This window comes from Rhamphochromis longiceps, linkage group LG20 (genome assembly GCF_057381845.1).
Source record: "Rhamphochromis longiceps isolate RC_006_pf linkage group LG20, R_longiceps_female_GT1.1, whole genome shotgun sequence".
In the NCBI taxonomy this organism is placed as follows: Eukaryota; Metazoa; Chordata; class Actinopteri; order Cichliformes; family Cichlidae; genus Rhamphochromis; species Rhamphochromis longiceps.
In genome coordinates, this window is record NC_140576.1 from 21,845,135 (window position 1) to 21,861,946 (window position 16,812).

At 38.6% G+C, this 16,812-nt stretch overlaps 2 protein-coding genes across 2 annotated transcripts; both read left to right on the forward strand.

The window, feature by feature from the left end:
• Nucleotides 1-5,264, forward strand: LOC146645268 (glucose-induced degradation protein 8-B homolog). Its single transcript, XM_085393972.1, has 5 exons — nucleotides 1-197; nucleotides 571-697; nucleotides 791-987; nucleotides 1,232-1,429; nucleotides 4,700-5,264. The coding sequence occupies exons 2-5, from the start codon at nucleotides 577-579 to the stop codon at nucleotides 4,871-4,873; spliced, it is 690 nt and encodes a 229-aa protein (XP_085250098.1). The 5' UTR covers nucleotides 1-197; nucleotides 571-576; the 3' UTR covers nucleotides 4,874-5,264.
• A 1,005-nt stretch (nucleotides 5,265-6,269) lies between these two features.
• Nucleotides 6,270-16,749, forward strand: LOC146645269 (voltage-gated purine nucleotide uniporter SLC17A9-like). Its single transcript, XM_085393971.1, has 14 exons — nucleotides 6,270-6,397; nucleotides 6,494-6,653; nucleotides 7,562-7,759; nucleotides 7,888-8,027; nucleotides 10,842-10,941; nucleotides 11,030-11,154; nucleotides 12,575-12,671; nucleotides 12,795-12,891; nucleotides 12,985-13,072; nucleotides 13,174-13,208; nucleotides 13,637-13,752; nucleotides 15,070-15,125; nucleotides 15,212-15,241; nucleotides 15,336-16,749. The coding sequence occupies exons 2-14, from the start codon at nucleotides 6,529-6,531 to the stop codon at nucleotides 15,503-15,505; spliced, it is 1,377 nt and encodes a 458-aa protein (XP_085250097.1). The 5' UTR covers nucleotides 6,270-6,397; nucleotides 6,494-6,528; the 3' UTR covers nucleotides 15,506-16,749.
• The last annotated feature ends 63 nt before the right edge of the window (nucleotides 16,750-16,812 follow it).

Genomic DNA, 16,812 nt, shown 5'->3' on the forward strand with positions numbered 1-16,812 from the left:
GCAAGACCGACGCATCTATCGCGAGGTTATCACATTAGCTTGGTTAGTTAGCTAGCTGCGGAAACCCTGAACGTGTGTCCGTTGTTTATGATTTTATTTTATTCTTCTAAAGCGCTGAGAGGGCTGAGCAGTGCTTATTGATTATTGATTCCTAACGCGTGCAGGAAAGCATAATCGCCGGACCTTGTGTTTGCACGGTAAGCCATGAAAACGCTCGCTGTCTGCTAACTGGTCAGGGCTGTTGCTCAGGAGGAAATGGGTTTGTTTTGAAAGCCTCGGAGAATTTTCCCGTTATGTTTTAGCAAGATTTTCAATCGTGTAAAACCAATTTAGGCATCAGAAATGTTGTGTTATTAATTTTACTTTTTAACCCGTTGCGTGTTTGATTTCTGTGCGTGTTCATTTTGTAATATTGGTCTTATTTGCACGGTTGTCCCGTCGATCTTCGTGTAGGTACAAACTGTGACCAAGCTGTGTCAGTCTTGCTCACGTTTACAGTATTTGTTTGTTTGTTTGTGTTTTTTTTTTTTTTTTTTTTTTTTTTTTTTTTTTTTTTTTAATACTTTTCAGGATCCAATGATGAGTTATGCCGAAAAGCCAGAGGACATCACAAAAGAAGAGTGGATGGACAAATTAAACAACGTTCACATACAGAGGGCGGATATGAATCGGCTCATTATGAATTACCTGGTGACAGGTGAGGCATAGATTGAAGATACAACCTGTAAGTTGAATTTACAAATTGTAAAGTCTTGTTTATCTCTTTGTGTCTGTCTGTGTTTGATTTAAGAGGGCTTCAAAGAGGCAGCAGAGAAGTTCCGGATGGAGTCTGGTATCGAGCCGAGTGTGGACCTGGATTCTTTGGATGAAAGGATAAAGATTAGAGAGATGATCCTGAAGGGCCAAATTCAGGAAGCTATTGCACTCATTAACAGCTTACACCCGGAGCTGCTCGACACCAATCGATACCTGTATTTTCATCTGCAGGTGCGTTTCCGAAAAGCTGTGCAGGGCTCTAATTTTAACGTTGGAAATAACAGTAAGACATCTGATGTAGGTCTGCTCTGCTTTGCAGTGCATTTTCTCTAATAACCTATCCTGCCATTGCCTGTGATGAGATTATGTTCTTTTTCTCCTCCCACAGGAAAAGGAAGTTATTGTGATATTAGATAAAGTTTGACAAGACAAAGCCTGAACGTCAACACTCACTGCTTCGTTTCCCCTCTTGCAGCAGCAACATTTGATTGAGTTAATCAGGCTAAGAGAAACTGAGTCAGCGCTGGAGTTTGCTCAGACACAGCTGGCAGAGCAGGGGGAGGAGAGCCGAGAGTGTCTGACAGAGATGGAGCGAACGCTAGCCCTTTTGGCATTTGACAACCCAGAAGAGTCACCCTTTGGAGATCTGCTCAACATGATGCAGCGGCAAAAGGTGGGCAGGCTTTAGTCTGACTGTAAAGCTGGCCATCTATTTGACATTTATGTTGCATGCATCCAGTATTGTAGACTCTTGTGGATCTGAAATTGGAATAAGAGATCCAGCAGCCAGATGATGATCATTTTATTTATATAGCACATTTCATCACTTGAAACTCATTGGGCTTAACACATAAATTAAAGAAATTTAATAACTGTAGGTTTACAATCCCTTAAGGCAATGAAACCAGCAAAACAGAACAAAACCATATGAAAGAAAAGAAAAATGCATATAAACTGTTAGCCTGTGTGAATAGAAAGGTTTTGAATCTATTTCTAGATGTACACACAGATATAATTGATCTCAAGTCAGCAGGCAGCTTTTATTAAAAAAACAGGACTGCAGTAACTGAATGCACACTCAGTAGACTGAGATCTGATTCTGGGACCAGTTAAAAGATCTGAAGCTGATGACCCGAGAGGTCTGACTGGGTTGGAGACACTGTCAGAGATGTACTGGGGGCCAAACCATTGAGAGCTTTGTGAACTAATAGAAGAATTTCAAAGGTGATTCTGTATTGTACTGGAAGCCAATGGAGGGTTTGTCCTGTCAGGATTCTGGCTGCTGCATTTTGGATAAGCTTAAGATGTCCTAGTGGTGATTTAGACAGGCCTGCAAATAGTGTTGCAATAATCTCACCTAGATGAATGCACGGTACATTTTCTCAGTGTTGGTTTGAGATGTGAAAATTCTAACCTTAGATGTATTTTTAAAGTGACAGAAGGCAATTCTGGTAACCTTAATGTTGTGGTTATCAAAACTGAGATCACTGTCCAAAATTATGCCACGGTTCCTGACTTGCTCACTGCGTTTCAGAGAAATGGATGAAAATATGAACAGTATTTTTGGTCTCTGACTTTTTGGAACAACAAGCTTCCTGGCTTATTTCTTTTAAGTTCTAAAACGTTTTGAGACATCCAACAGTTAATGCCATCACATTATTATTTTTTGAACAGAGGTTAGATAATCACAGCTGTGTTTCATCTGCATAAGAATGACAGGTTATATTATTATTCTTTATGACAGTACCAAGTGGGAGGTGGTAATAAACAAAAGATTGACTCTTGAGCAACTCCTCAAATACTTTGCTGAGAAATGAAACATAGAAATAGGTTATTATAATTATTAATTACCAGTGGATAGAAGTCATTTCTATGGTCATGGTGGGATTACAGTACATTTAAGCAATTAATAATATTTCCTAAATTATTTCTAAATGGTGAGACACAGATTTGAATAGTTTGATGGGGATGGGGTCAAGTAAAGAGGTGCAAGGCTTTAACTCTTAAATAACTTCTTCCAGATCTTTAGAATTTACAGGTGACAAAGTGGACATTGATCTTGTGGCAGCAATTTGATCAGAAAGTGAGTCCATCCTAGAGCAGGGCGATATGACCAAAAATATTTATCACGATATACATTTGAAAATTTGCGATAACGATATAACTGACGATATAATTAACACTAGACAAAATACTTTACAACTCCACAACTTTATTAGTGCAAAAAAAAAAAAACAACAACCCATCAATGTATTTTTACTTAAACAAGCAGCTGTTTTTTGTGTGCATTAAAGTTATATAAAAATTTAACAGTACAAATGCAAATTCCTTGCTGACAGTTTAACCAAAAGGCATTTCCAGTGGAAATTGGCCGACATATCCTCAGCATAACCATGTAGAATATCCACAAAACTTAAAAAGAGGTTATACACACACAATATGGTAATATTATGTTGAAGCACAGTACGTATCACTCCGCGAGGCTCTTGCCTACGATAGCCGTAATGCTCCGACAATCCATCAAGCGGTGCGGGTTCATAGCTTAGCAAAGTCGTACTAAAACATTTGACAGATTTTCGAGCGCCGTGTACCACATAAAATCATTTCAAGGTCAGTAAACACAACCAGAATTCATACACAAGGCATACGGGATTATAAGGAGCACTGTCCATTTTCAGAAAACAAAGGATTGATTTTAAGTGTGCCGTATTTTCCAAAAAAACACGGTAATAACACGGTAATAACATTTTTGCTAGCATGCTTTAGCAAAAATAGTGCTTTGTTGTGTATCTGATGGACGAAAGCTAAGCCAGTTCCACACCACTGAAGTTGCAGCATTTTTACAAACCAATTCTGGTTCATCCGTTTCATTCAACGATCCGCTTTCGCTCTTCTCATTCTCCGTCGCCGCCATGCTTTTTCCGCCATGTGCGTATAAAAACAAAGGCACTGCGCATGCGCGTTTTACCCATATTCTATTGCGATATTTCATTTTCTTATTGTTGCCCAACATTATACCGGTATTACCGTGAACGGTATGATATGGCCCAGCCCTAGTCCATCCTAGATAAATTACTTTGAAAGGCTGAGATGTTACCTTTTCTTGTAGAAAGATGCAAATTCATCACATTTATTTGTTGAAACAAATTCAGTTGGTATGGTTTTGGGGATTAAATAGTTTATCAATGCATTAAAATGAAAAAGCAGAATTAGACTGGCTATTGTTGATCAGTTGGGATGTGAAGGGTTGTCTGGCTGATTTGGTTTCATTGGTGTAGCAGTAAAGGGCATTTTTATAGATTACAAAATTAATTTGTAATTGTCTTTTGTCTGTATTTTCTCTCAGATCTCCTGGAGATTCTTTTTGCCATCTTTACCTTTTAGCTGTTTCTCCAGGGTGCTTTTGACAGGAGCAAGGCAGTCAATAATTTAAGAAACTGTATTTTAGAAGTTGTCCATTTCATCACATGATGACATTTTTGGTAATGCACACTTTAAGAAAGTCACTAATAAATGTGTCAGTCATCCTGGCAATGACATGATGCTTATTAATAAATCAGCTTGTATTTGTTTTGACAGATAAACAAACTTCTGAAAATAAGCTGTAATGATCATAAACAGCAACATCCAGGACATTTGTGATAAATGTTGTTTATATTTTTACTCCTTTTTTCTTTGTCTTAAATTGTTTTCCCACGTCTTGGCATACAGGGAACAAAAAAAAATTCTAAATGGCAGATATAAAAAAAATTATTAACTTAAAAAATAGTCCTGACTTTCTTCAAAATATGGTTAGGGTTGCCAGGTATGCTGTCTCAGAGTGTTTTAATTCCTGTTTTGTGGAGTCATGTGAAGCTGAATATAAACATTAAGAGCGCAGTGAATGCCAGCAATAAAAATTTGTTTATTTCAATTTGACTATCGCACACATCTCGGTGCACAGGTGTGGAGTGAGGTGAACCAGGCTGTGCTGGACTATGAAAACAGGGAGTCGACACCCAAACTGGCCAAACTGCTGAAGTTGCTGCTGTGGGCTCAAAATGAGCTGGACCAGAAGAAGGTGAAATACCCCAAAATGACTGACCTTAGCACAGGCACCATCGAGGACCCCAAGTGAACACAACAGACAAGAACCACCACTTTCCACTTCCCCTTAATTTATGATCAGTCAGTGACTGTGTGACAACCAGGTAACATATATGTAAAAACAAATGCTACAGTGTTTCTTTTTTTTCATGTTTCATTCATGAGAGGTAAGACTTAACTCATTGTGCAAACTGTAAATTGCTGTATTTGCAAAGTGGCAGAAATTATTTAGTTTCAGTACAGAACCTGGATTTTTAGGTAGCTCTCAGAGACAACAAAATTTAAATTGCTGTTTTATATTTTGTCTTTTTAAGCTACGATGGTAGTATTATTTATCGTGAACATTTTCCCCACCAGACTTTACTTTGCCAGGAAAAGTTGATGGTGTGAATGAGCACTGTTGGTACTGTGCATAGAACGGGGAGGGAGGGGGGGATTGAGACTCTTGAGACTGGTGAAATGAGAAAAAGTGACTATTTTTCAAATAAATGGAAATCTACACTTTATCTAATTTTAACAATGTAATATTTATGATTTTATTTACTCTCATTTTCGTTTGCCTCTTTTTTTTGTCAGCTTTAAAATCAGCCACATGCTTTTTACGCCGTGAAGTTTGATTGTACCTTGTGTCTATGGGATGCCTTGTAAATTCATTATTTAAGTGTTTGAGAAGGTGAAGGGAGTCCAAATGGAGTTGGTTTCTTACTGAGTTGAGGCCTTTTCTGATATCTACAGTGTGCACTGCCTCCAACATGCTCCAAATGGTTTTTCCTGCTGCACAGGTTTAACGTTCTGGTTAAGTTCAGCCAATCCTGCATGATGATCATGCAGGATTGAGAGAAAGGGCTCCTGTATCTGGATGATGGAGCTGTCAGTTATGGCTACTGTCTAGTTCAACCCCCTCGCGTATGAAATTAATTCAGACGGGAGCAGTTTCCTTTAGTCAGTGGCTTTGTTTTAGTAACTTAAAATGACCCAAAGCTGATACTTTTGGTCCCTAAACAGGTATTTTGAAGAGTGCTATCATTTTTCCACTTTTCAAAGCCATTGGTACTTTCACTTTACCTGCATGTAAGTGTCCCTTTTTTTTTTTTTTCCAAATGGGGGGGAAAGTACTTGTGCGTGTTTATTTTTGTTTGGTTTGTTTATTTTTATAAAAAGAAACAAACTTGCTGCTAGTTGTCCATCCTTAATTTCTTTTAAGGTTGTGTTGTCTTTATAGAAACTGGCTTTGACCCAGAAAGCTCACATCCCTTTTATTATTCCACATTTCTAAGCTCAGATTTGCAATTATTAAAATAAACTTTTGTGAACCATAAACTGGTTGTTTTGGCATTTTCTGAGTTTAGAGTGTACATGTATGTAAATTATAAAAAGATGCAATAATTAAAGTTAATTTAATCAGATAAAAGTTCATTGAAGATTTTAAATTACCTGGATTTTGATTTAAAATTCATATCGAAATTCATCTGCCCTTTATAGGGGAAACATGCAAATGTTGTATCCACTAAAACCACCAGAGACCTCTGCTGTCTGCACTGCAAATCACAACCAGGTGCATTTGAGTTTTCTTCAAACAAGTTTGACCTGTTAGGCTCATCTGCCTGAGGCTTTGAGGTTCAGCTAAATGACGCTTCTTTATTGCGGAAAGGCTGCAGAGATAACAGATACGGCAGCGTTCTCTGAATGGCTGACAAACACACATCAGGAGCCGACAAGAAGGACTCTAATGGTTCTTTATTGGATCCTAAGATTTGTGAGCCTGATGAATGTAAAGAAGAGGAGTCGGGAGACCGAAACCTATGGCCAAGGTGAGACGGCAAAAGATTTGACTAAGAAAACAGCTAATGACTAGATTGTAGTCTGTCAGGGTATTACTGAGAGCTCACTTGAAACATGTACTCATTTGATACACTAAATGGCTGTCTTAACTCACAATGCCTTTTTTTGTTTGTTTTTTATAAGAACAATGGCAACTGGATACTAAGTGACAAAAGAAATTACATGTGTACTGTAACTATTCACTAGAAATGTAAAGACCGATATGATACACAGTAGTAGTGAAAACAAAGGTACTGGTAGTTCTTTATCTTTTTTAGGTATGTTATTTAGTTTGGTGTGTTTTTACATGTTCATCTGGCTTTGTCCAGGCTCAAATGTCTCAGCAACTCCCAGATGAACTGAGATTACATTTTGCTAAAGACATCAGCTTAATTTTATCACCGACAAGTGAAATTTTTCACTTAGAAGTGGAGTTTCTCAGCATCTACCAACTAGATGTAGCACCAACAAATTGACATCAGTGTTTTTAAATATATTATTTAAACTTCTTGATTATTGCACAGACTGCTGTGAAGCCCTGTATAAAGAATTATGCTGCACCTGAGATGTAATGACTTTTGTCTTTGCTTTACTTGCAAAAATATTGAGATGTCCATGAGCCTCTGGAGTGTTTTGTGTTTAGTACTAATTAACAAATATTAGCACGTTAAAGCACTAAACCAACATTATCACACCAGCACGTCAAACACCATCTCTGTGAGGATATTTACTTGCCAGTATGAGCATTTGCATTTGTCCAAGTGCAGGTGCACACAGTGGCTATAGACTCTTTGTTTAGTGCTGCTGACATCACTAGACTGGTTTTCGCTCACCCAGTTCGCTGGAAGCAGTTTACTGCAAAATCTGACTATATAAGCAAGAGCTGTTTGCCTTACAGATCCCTGGCTCGAAAATGGATCGTGATGCTGTTTATGGGCACCTGCTTCCTCTATTGTGCGCGGATGGCCATGCCTGTCTGCGCCGTCTCAATGGCTGCTACGTTTCATTGGAGTAAAATTGATTCCGGGGTGGTTTTGGGTGGATTCTTCTGGGGTTACTGTCTCACACAGATCCTGGGAGGACACGCGAGTGACAGGTAAGGATGTGATGCGTTAAAGCACACATGACTTCGCTTAATGAGCAAATAACCTTCCAGGTCTGTTTACTGTGAAGTTAGATTTTGAGTTTCAGGATGTTGCTCTGTGAATGATTGTTGTTTATTAGAGTGGGAGGAGAGCGTGTCCTGTTCTTCTCTGCATCATCATGGGCTCTGATCACAGCTGGCACTCCTCTGCTGGCCCATCTTGGCTCTCACACCCTGGCTCTCATGACTGTGGCCAGGTTTCTCATGGGAATATCACAAGGTTAGTATTCTACCAGTGATTATGTTCTAGTAAGAATGTACAATTCATTTATACAGATCAAAATCCCAAAGCACTTTACATTAAAACACAAAAAATATACATAACGGTGCAAAGCAATACAATATAAAACAACACATTTATTAAAAACTTGTCTGTGCAAAAATGTCAATTCCAAAAACTGGCAGGTAATAAACCCGTGACGGGGGCCAAAGTGTGAAAAACGGTGTGGATCATTACTGTCACCGGATGAAACCTCGGTGAGACATTGTCCCACCCCACCATCCTGTGAGCTGTTGGGGTCACCAAGGTGCGAGTGGAAGAAACAATCTCAAGCATGGATTGTGGGTAGCCAAAACATAGTTGCCCCTGGTGATGATAATGACCCATGCCTTTTTTTCACGCACTGGCTCGTGTAAATCACATGATCAATAGTGGGTTAATGACCCAACCCTCAGGACCACCTCCAAAGGGGTCGGCCCCTACCAGGGATTTATTAAAGAAGCCTCTTTGGTGACAGAAGAAGTCCAGTTTGTCTTTTTCACACAGGCAACTGAATTAAACTAAACTAAAAAAGTGTAAATTTGCATGTGTACAGAGAAAAAATCGAGCCAGGGTTAAGAGTTTTACGCTGCTTTGCAGATAGTTAGGCTGAAAAGTCAGTGTCTTGATCTGTCTCCCCTTCTGTGGTGCACTGAAGAGTTGGACAGCCCAGCAGACAAAAGACTTCCTCGATCTCAAAGTAGTACAAGACAGCCACAGGAGTCTCTTACTGAGCAAGCTCATGACAGACAGCTGTCTATTTAGTTCTTTTTTTCAACCACTGATGCAAGGGCTTAAGCTGCATGCCATAACTGCAGAGCCCATTGTCCTAACCAGTCTTTCCTAGTCCCTCTTAATGCTTTCCAGCAAATCACTGCATTGAAGAGAACACTCACTGGAGATTACTGCAGTCCAAGCTTGTTGCCCATCTTCAGTCTCATGCTGAACATTGAATAAGACAAAAACACTCTGATGCCTGTTCAGTAAATACAAAGTAGTGAGAGAGACTGGAAACAGTCAGTTGGTGGACGGTGGATCTGATAACCCATAGCTGGTGATGTTATCATAACTTTGTAATCAATGGTAGTCCTGGGCCATCATGGGAAATGACCAATCATGTTACTGTGATGTCAAAAGTTTCCAACAAAAAAGAAGAAAAGCTTTCAGAAATGGGCACACTGCTACAGGTCACCTGGTTGAGCAGGCTACCTATGAGTCAAAAGTTAGTCATGCATCGTCGAGCTGAGTGTTTTTACCATCTTGGTGTTATGAACCCAAACTTGGTGAGCGAGCTGTGGCTCTAACAATAAAAGAGAAGACGTCGCATGTTAGAGTTCAGTGAGCATGCTCTGCAGAATCTTTTTTGACCATAATTAGCAAAACAGACCCAATCTTTTATCCTGTTTTGCCTAAATCCAGTGATCAAACCCATTAAGCAATCAAGAAAGTGTTTACCGAGGTCACAGCTTAATTCCACATTTATACTTCTGGTTTCCTCTGACACACAGAACTCAGTCCCATGGGTTAAAGCTCTTTGTGGTGGACAAAAGGATAAAACAATCGTATCTTTAAATATTATATTATAAAATGAGCCACACTTTAGTCTTGTTTTTCCAAGCTGCAACTATGAAATCACAACTCTGTGACTGGTCTGTTGAGATGAGCAGCATAAATAGTGTGATGAAAACAACTCCAAGTAGCGAAAAGCTGCAGCAATTAAGTTGTTTTATCCAGTTTGTTAGCTGCTCAAAACCAAAGTATAAAAATGGGAATTTGTGGTTTGTTTGTTCTCTTGACTGAGAGCAGTTGCTAGGCAACAAGCATAAATGTTAGGAAGTGAGTGTTCCCAGTCAGAAGTGCGAGCAGGCAGATTTTCAAACAGAATTTTTGACTTGTTGCTCGTTTCACTTTCAAAAAGTACAAAACATATCCAGCTGAGTGTTGTGCCATTTTAATGCCATTAACCTTCAAGTGTAGCCATGCCAACATACTGGTTTTGTCAGGCAGAGTAAAATCACACAAGTTCAACATGGTGTTTTTTCTTTTGCTTGCTTTGTTTTGTTTTTAGTAATTGCGTGGCTATGACCCGTTACAATGACAGATGCATGTTGAGCTTGCTCTAGTTTAAGGAAGCTGGTTCCTGGTACAGATTTCATGCTACCACTCGGGGAATGTGATTCATAATGTTTAGCATAAGTTTTCCAAAAGTAAGCGCAGCCATATCTGACCACAAGCTGAACTAGTCCTTCAAATAAAACCTTAAGTTCTCCAGGTTTATTAAACATATTGTAGATGGGGTAGCTCAGGCTCACAAGTTCCTCCCCCGAGTTCTGCAGGGTTCTGCAGGTGTCTTTTTTTGGCTAGCATACATGTATAATAGATCTGAAACGACAGCAGTCCTTTTTCTGACTGTAAATGTAGTGAACTTTTGTGTGCACAACTGTGGGTGCAACTTCACCAGCTTCCAGTCCAAGAGGAAGAGGACAAAGTCTGGAGAGGTTAATACTCCCACACTTACACTACTTTATTGTTTGACTGACATGTTTTGGCTTGTGGCCCTCACCACTATAACACCAGAGTTTTTCTTCATTTCCTGTATGTTGATATGTGCCGCATGCTATCAACACTAATCCTGGATATAAAGGATCCTGACCACCCTATGCCAAACACCAGAATTCACCTCAGAGGGGAAACGCCCAGTGGTCATGTGCTTTTAATGTTGTAGCTGATTGGTGAATACTCTGTGAATTTAAAGTGTCTTGTAATTTCTCACAGGTGTTTTTTTCCCATCTTTGGCCAGCCTGTGCTCACAGCGTGTTGTGGAAGGGGAGAGAGGGTTTTTAATGAGCACATTGCAAAGCGGTACACATCTTGGGTATGTTTTACACACATAACAGCTGACATATGAATATACATTTATCTCTGATGGCATGCTTTTGTCTTGATCTCTGTTTCTCTTTCAGAACATTGTTAGCTGGTGGGTTGGGGACCCTGATGCTCGACCGCTATGGCTGGGAAAGCATGTTCTACAGTATCGGTTTCCTGTCCGGACTCTGGGCTCTCATTGTTTGGCAGTGTTTACTAAAAGGTACAGCAGTGAATCATGTATTCTTAAATAACAAAGAGGCTTAATATACTGTTTTTCTTTGACAGATAGTTCAAATTTTTTCATTTATTTATTTATTTATAATTTTCAATCACTTTTTAAAGAAAACAAAAGCAGTTTTGGTGTCACAGTTCCATCCCAGATTTTATGTTGTACCTGGCTGGTTGAATGTATTCCCTGAAACGGCACTTGCCTCTGAAAGCTGCCCATCATCCACACAGAGTGGTTTGCTCCGGTTTCTTGGATGTACTTCAGGAAGTGTCTGAATCTCACCCTAGGTCTGTTAGCAAGTCTGTTCACTGAAAAACATTCCAATGAGTGATTACAAGTGGAAAATTAGAAAATAAAATCAAAGCTCATATTAAAAACAGAAGATTAGGAGTAGATTCAAAAACATCATGATAGGAATCAGTTGCCCAAATGCTAAAGTGGTGCATGGAGAAGCTGTTTGTGGCAGCTGCTCATTTCCTGAGTTCACTGGCATAAAAGTTTATGTATAAATTCATGTCTAATGACTTTAAGTGTAATGACTTTGGGACTTTTAATCTGGCGTCTCTATGATAGGGATCCTTTTTTTGGATTGACATATATTTGTCTCCTGGTGATCCCTAGGAGATTTTTTTTAATCTAGAAGTTCCACAAACTGTCTGATTTGATATGTTTGATTTGATGGGCCTTTATGTTTATATGCACTTATGCAGATAAATGATACATCCCTGCAAGTTCCTTTATAAATGTAACCTTGTTTTTAAAGAGCTCGAGCTACTTTTCTTCAGTTCTTGTGTTTAAAAATACTTTAAAATCTTCCAAAATTACTGAAAGCTACAAACAGAATTTGAAGAAACGCCTGCTATGTCTTTGTCCCAAACATTTAAATATTGTGTTGAAGAGAGATATTAGGTGCAGTTGCACGTGAGGCCCCTCTGTGTCGGGTTTGCATGAACTCGCTGTGCCTGTGCTTCCTCTAACAGTCGACATTAATGTTAGGTTAAAAGCTGAATCTAATTTGGCTGTAGCTGTGAAAGAAACCATGAATAGTTTTACGCCCCTCTGTGACAGTCCTGTAATAGACACACTACACTGCATTCATTCTTCTATTTATTATGGTGCGGAAGGTGATTGGCTGTAAGATTCCAGCCATTTCCTTAATAACACTGCTTCTTTTTGTCATAAAAATTTGCCTGATGAAGGTCTAGTAGTGAAACACTGAAAATAAATATTTCTGCAAGTTAGCCAGTTTATGGAAATCAGTCTTCAGCACTTGTTATGAAACACAGGTGCTGAAGACCGATGTGTTTTAAAGCGTTTTTGCTAGTTTTATTTACTGATATATTTATATCTCTATCAATCTCAAATGTAATGGAAGATGGTAGTTTAAGCTCATGCTCAGTGTATGTTTTAGGTGAACTTACCCCAAAGGTGATGGAAACAAAGAAGAACTCAGAGTGGAGTCTGTCAAGAATACCCTGGCTGAGCCTTTTTAAGAAGCCGCCTGTCTGGTACAGCTTATAAAGTCTTTTATTTTTTCATAATTACCACCTCATATTTGTGTGAGTCTCCCAGCCTCACCGCATCTCTCTCCTCTGCTCTCTCTCTGGTCGCTATCTTCTTCTCTCTCTAAGGGCCATGGTGTTTGCTCACATGTGTATGTGCAGCACATCCTACACACTGTTATCATGGCTGCCAACATACTTCAAAGAATCATTTCCTCATGCCACGGTATTTCCACCATTACTGCTACTTAGCTAATAAGCATGGTGCACTGTTTCCTGGACCTACATGACAACCCTCTGAAGCTGTCTGTTCCTGCAGGGATGGGTCTATAATGTTGTTCCATGGCTAACTGCAATCCCATCAGCACTCGTTGGAGGATACGTTTCAGATTTCCTCATTAACCGAGGTATCAAAAAAAGGTCGCTCTTCTACTGTGATGTTTGTTATGTTGCAGTTAGAATATGTTTTATTAAAGATGTATGAAATGTTCTGGTTTGGTATCTGTAGGATATGGTGTAGCATCTGTGAGAAAGATAATGCAGGTAAGTGTGAGAGCGTAGCTGTTGTTTGAACTGATAAAAGCGTGTGTGCGGTGAGAGATTTGTCCTGACTAGTTACTGAAGTGTTCTTTGGGAATTTATGCAGTCTGTTTTAAACATGTATTTACAAGCCTGGCAGCTTTCATAGAACTGTTTATATGCCAGTGCTCTAGATTACTGCTGCATTATCTGCTCTGTAAGTGTAAACTTGTGTAAAAACTACAAAAAAAATTCAAACGCTTGTTCTTTATGTGCACAGTTTTATTATTCTGACCATCTTGAAGTACAGCTATGAACATGTGCATTGCATTAAGTATTGACATAATCAAACCATTAGAAATTTGCTCACCCGGCTGTCACTTTTGTTCATCTTTAGCCTGTGGACTGTGCCTTTAAATACTCACCTGTATGTCTCTCTGTCTGATCCTCAGTTTTTTGCCATGGGAGTATCAAGTATGTTTATTTTACCTCTCTCTGGAGTTGTCACATTTCCTGCAGCTGTGATTTACATTTGTGCTGCTGTGGGTCTCACCACCTTCACCAGCGGGTAAAAATGTCCGATTTATACTAAATACTCAGACCAGCTACAAATAGGTTTCTCAGGCACTTTTTACATTTGATGACCTCATTCTCACATCAGATCCTGGCTTTCTCACCATCCTCATTCTCCTTGACCTCAGTGCTGCTTTTGACGCTAGATGAGAATAGGTTATAATATGGTCAGTAGACTCTGTGTGGAAAATGACTCCTGTTAATCCAAACCATCAACCAGGACTTATGTGCTGTGTTGAGAAAGAAAGGGGTGTGTTCTAGAAAGATTAGATAGTGGTCTCTTGGTTCATGCCCTGGTCACCTCATGCTTGGATTATTGTAACTTCTTATATGAATCTACGAGAGTATCAGAAGTAAACAAGTCACCATTACTGCAGTGGCTTCTTGCCAAAGAGTGGAGAGACATTTGTTAGAAAGGGTAAAAAATATTCAGAGAAAGTCATTTATTTTCAGTGCTAAAATTGGTTAAAAGATGAGTCATGACAACACTTTCTTCACACTCAACAGTTAACACAGCATATTTAATTGCCCTCAGTAGAAACACCTTTTAATACACAGCCCAAAGCCCATTACCAGCTTTAGACACTGAATCTTATGTGGGCCATGCTGTATATGCAGAGTGTCAGTAAAGAAAGAAAAAAAATAGATTTGTGGCTCTGTGAGTCAGCTGGGTTGTAGGTCTTCGGCAAATGGTCCTGAAAATTCAAAATGTATTTCTGTTTTCAGTAGCAAGGCACATTTGGTGCAACAGCATGACAGTGACTCAAAAGAAACTACAGTGCCCACATTTATTACCATGTGACTCAGAACAACACTGCATCTCGCTGGTGTCTTATTTAAAAATATTGGTGCTTGACAGCAAAGCTTTGTGACACACAAAAACCAGATAATGTACCAGGTTGTATTTGTTAGTTTTTATTGTTTAGTTTCATGTTGGGTTTTAGTGCTTAGAATGAATTTGTAAAAGTTATGTCAAGAGAAGTCAATGAAAAGCCATAGTTAACCTATCAAAACACAGTATTTCATTGAAATAACACAAAAGACTCAAGTAAACCCCCCACAAATCTAATTTGTTCAGTAAGTTCAACTATAGATGATTGCTTAAAAACAATACTTGTGAGATTAGTTTTTATTTTTTAACATTAGTTCCCTCTAAGCAACAGATGTGGTAAATCCTATCATACTGGATAAGAAGCAAAAACCAAAAAATCACAATAGTTTGTTTTTAAACAGTAGCTGATGTGTTTGCTCCTGCTGTAAATCTTTGTTAAAATTCCTTCAAATTCGTCTGCTTCTTATTTTTCTGTTTTAGTGGTGTTTCTGTGAATGTACAGGATCTGACACCATCGTGTGCAGGCGCCCTGTTTGGTGAGTTTCTGTGGTTTTTAGGTTCTTCAAGCTGGCCCAGTGTCTGGCTTTTTCAATGTCTAATAAAATTTTCTTTCCTGCTTCAGGTTTTATGAATATGATGGGCTCTTTTGTGGGTATGTAGCCAAAGTCTGACCTTTACTGTAGAAGTGTACATTGCTGAGCACAGGGGGTGATATCTGATGGCTGATATCTTTCTGTTTTGCACAGGGGTGGTGCTGGTGTCTTTATCAGGATACCTGATTGAAGTCACACAGTCATGGTCCGTGGTCTTTGCCCTCATCACTTTAGTAAATGCCACGGGTCTCGGTGTCTTCCTCATCTTTGGAGGTGCTCGCCGTGTGGACCTAGTGGAGTATTCCAGGATTATTGAGATATGACCCAGAGTAATTTATGATAATTACGTTTTTCAGAACATGTTAGTCTTTATTTATTTATTTATTTATTTATTTATTGATGAATCAGGTAATACACAATACATCGCACAAAAATGTTTATCTGTATGTATGTTTGGCCATGTTTAAAGTTCTACTTTTGGATAGTTGCAGTGCAGCCTTTGAATGGTGAGCACATGTCCTTAGTTATCGTGCAGTTTCCCCCCCCCCCCCCCCCCCCAATTTTGTGTGCATATGAGTCGAAAACTTTGTCTATTTGACAAAATAATTTTAGCCACTCTTACCAAATAATATATTATATTATATTATTAAGCAGCAGATTTAGTGTATTAGAAAGTAGAGCATCAAGAGGGTATAGAGGTCATAATTTGTCACAATAACCTGTCAGGTTATTTAAACTTTTCTGAGAGGCAGCTGGACTCCTGGGCTGCTTTCAGGGTTTAATAGAAAATGTAATATGTGATGGGAGACTTCGGCCAATCACAGATCTTTTCAGAACAGGTAACAAAAAAGTGTATATAAAAACAGGTAGAGTATGCATCAGGTGAAGGACTTTTACCTGGAAGATCAGGGTTCAGGATCAGGGTCTTGTCTAGTGGGAGGAGCTTATAGGAGGAGTTTCAGGTTATCTGTAATTCCTTTGTTTTGTTTTGTTTAAATGTTGCATACTTTAGTTTTAACCAGCACTGAAGACCTAATGTTAAACTTTAGCAGGATTAATAAAACAACTCTTTTATATGTATTTATAATGACATTATAAACATCTTTATTCAGGTGTTTTCAATGGTGCTGTAAAGTTTGGGTCGTAAAAGTGTTTTAAATGTTTATACTTGATCTGTGCAGTTGTTGATATTTAACATCTACAAAAAGGTGTTTTGTTTTGTGGGTGTTTTTCCTTTAGTTTCTATTTAAATTTGGTTTTATTTAAAACATAATAGTGGCTTTTTACTTTCACCATTGGTTTACAATATTAGGAATGTGTATTCAGCTGATTTTAATAATGTGTCATTTGGTTTGTAAAAATGTTGCAGTACTTTTTTGAAAGCATAGGCTTGTATATGGCTTGTATAGGAACTTTTAGTCTTGTAAAAAAAAGTAACATAAAAACTACTTTTTTAATGTGTCAGGCTTAAATTGGGAAAAGTGCACTACAAAAGTCCACTTCTATCGTGAAGAAAAAAAATTATTTTTTTTGTTCCATAAATAAAAATATAAATTTAATAAATAAAGGGGCATACATGTCTTTTTATTTTATTCTTCCTGTTTAAAGGGAGTCTTTCCTTCTCACTGTT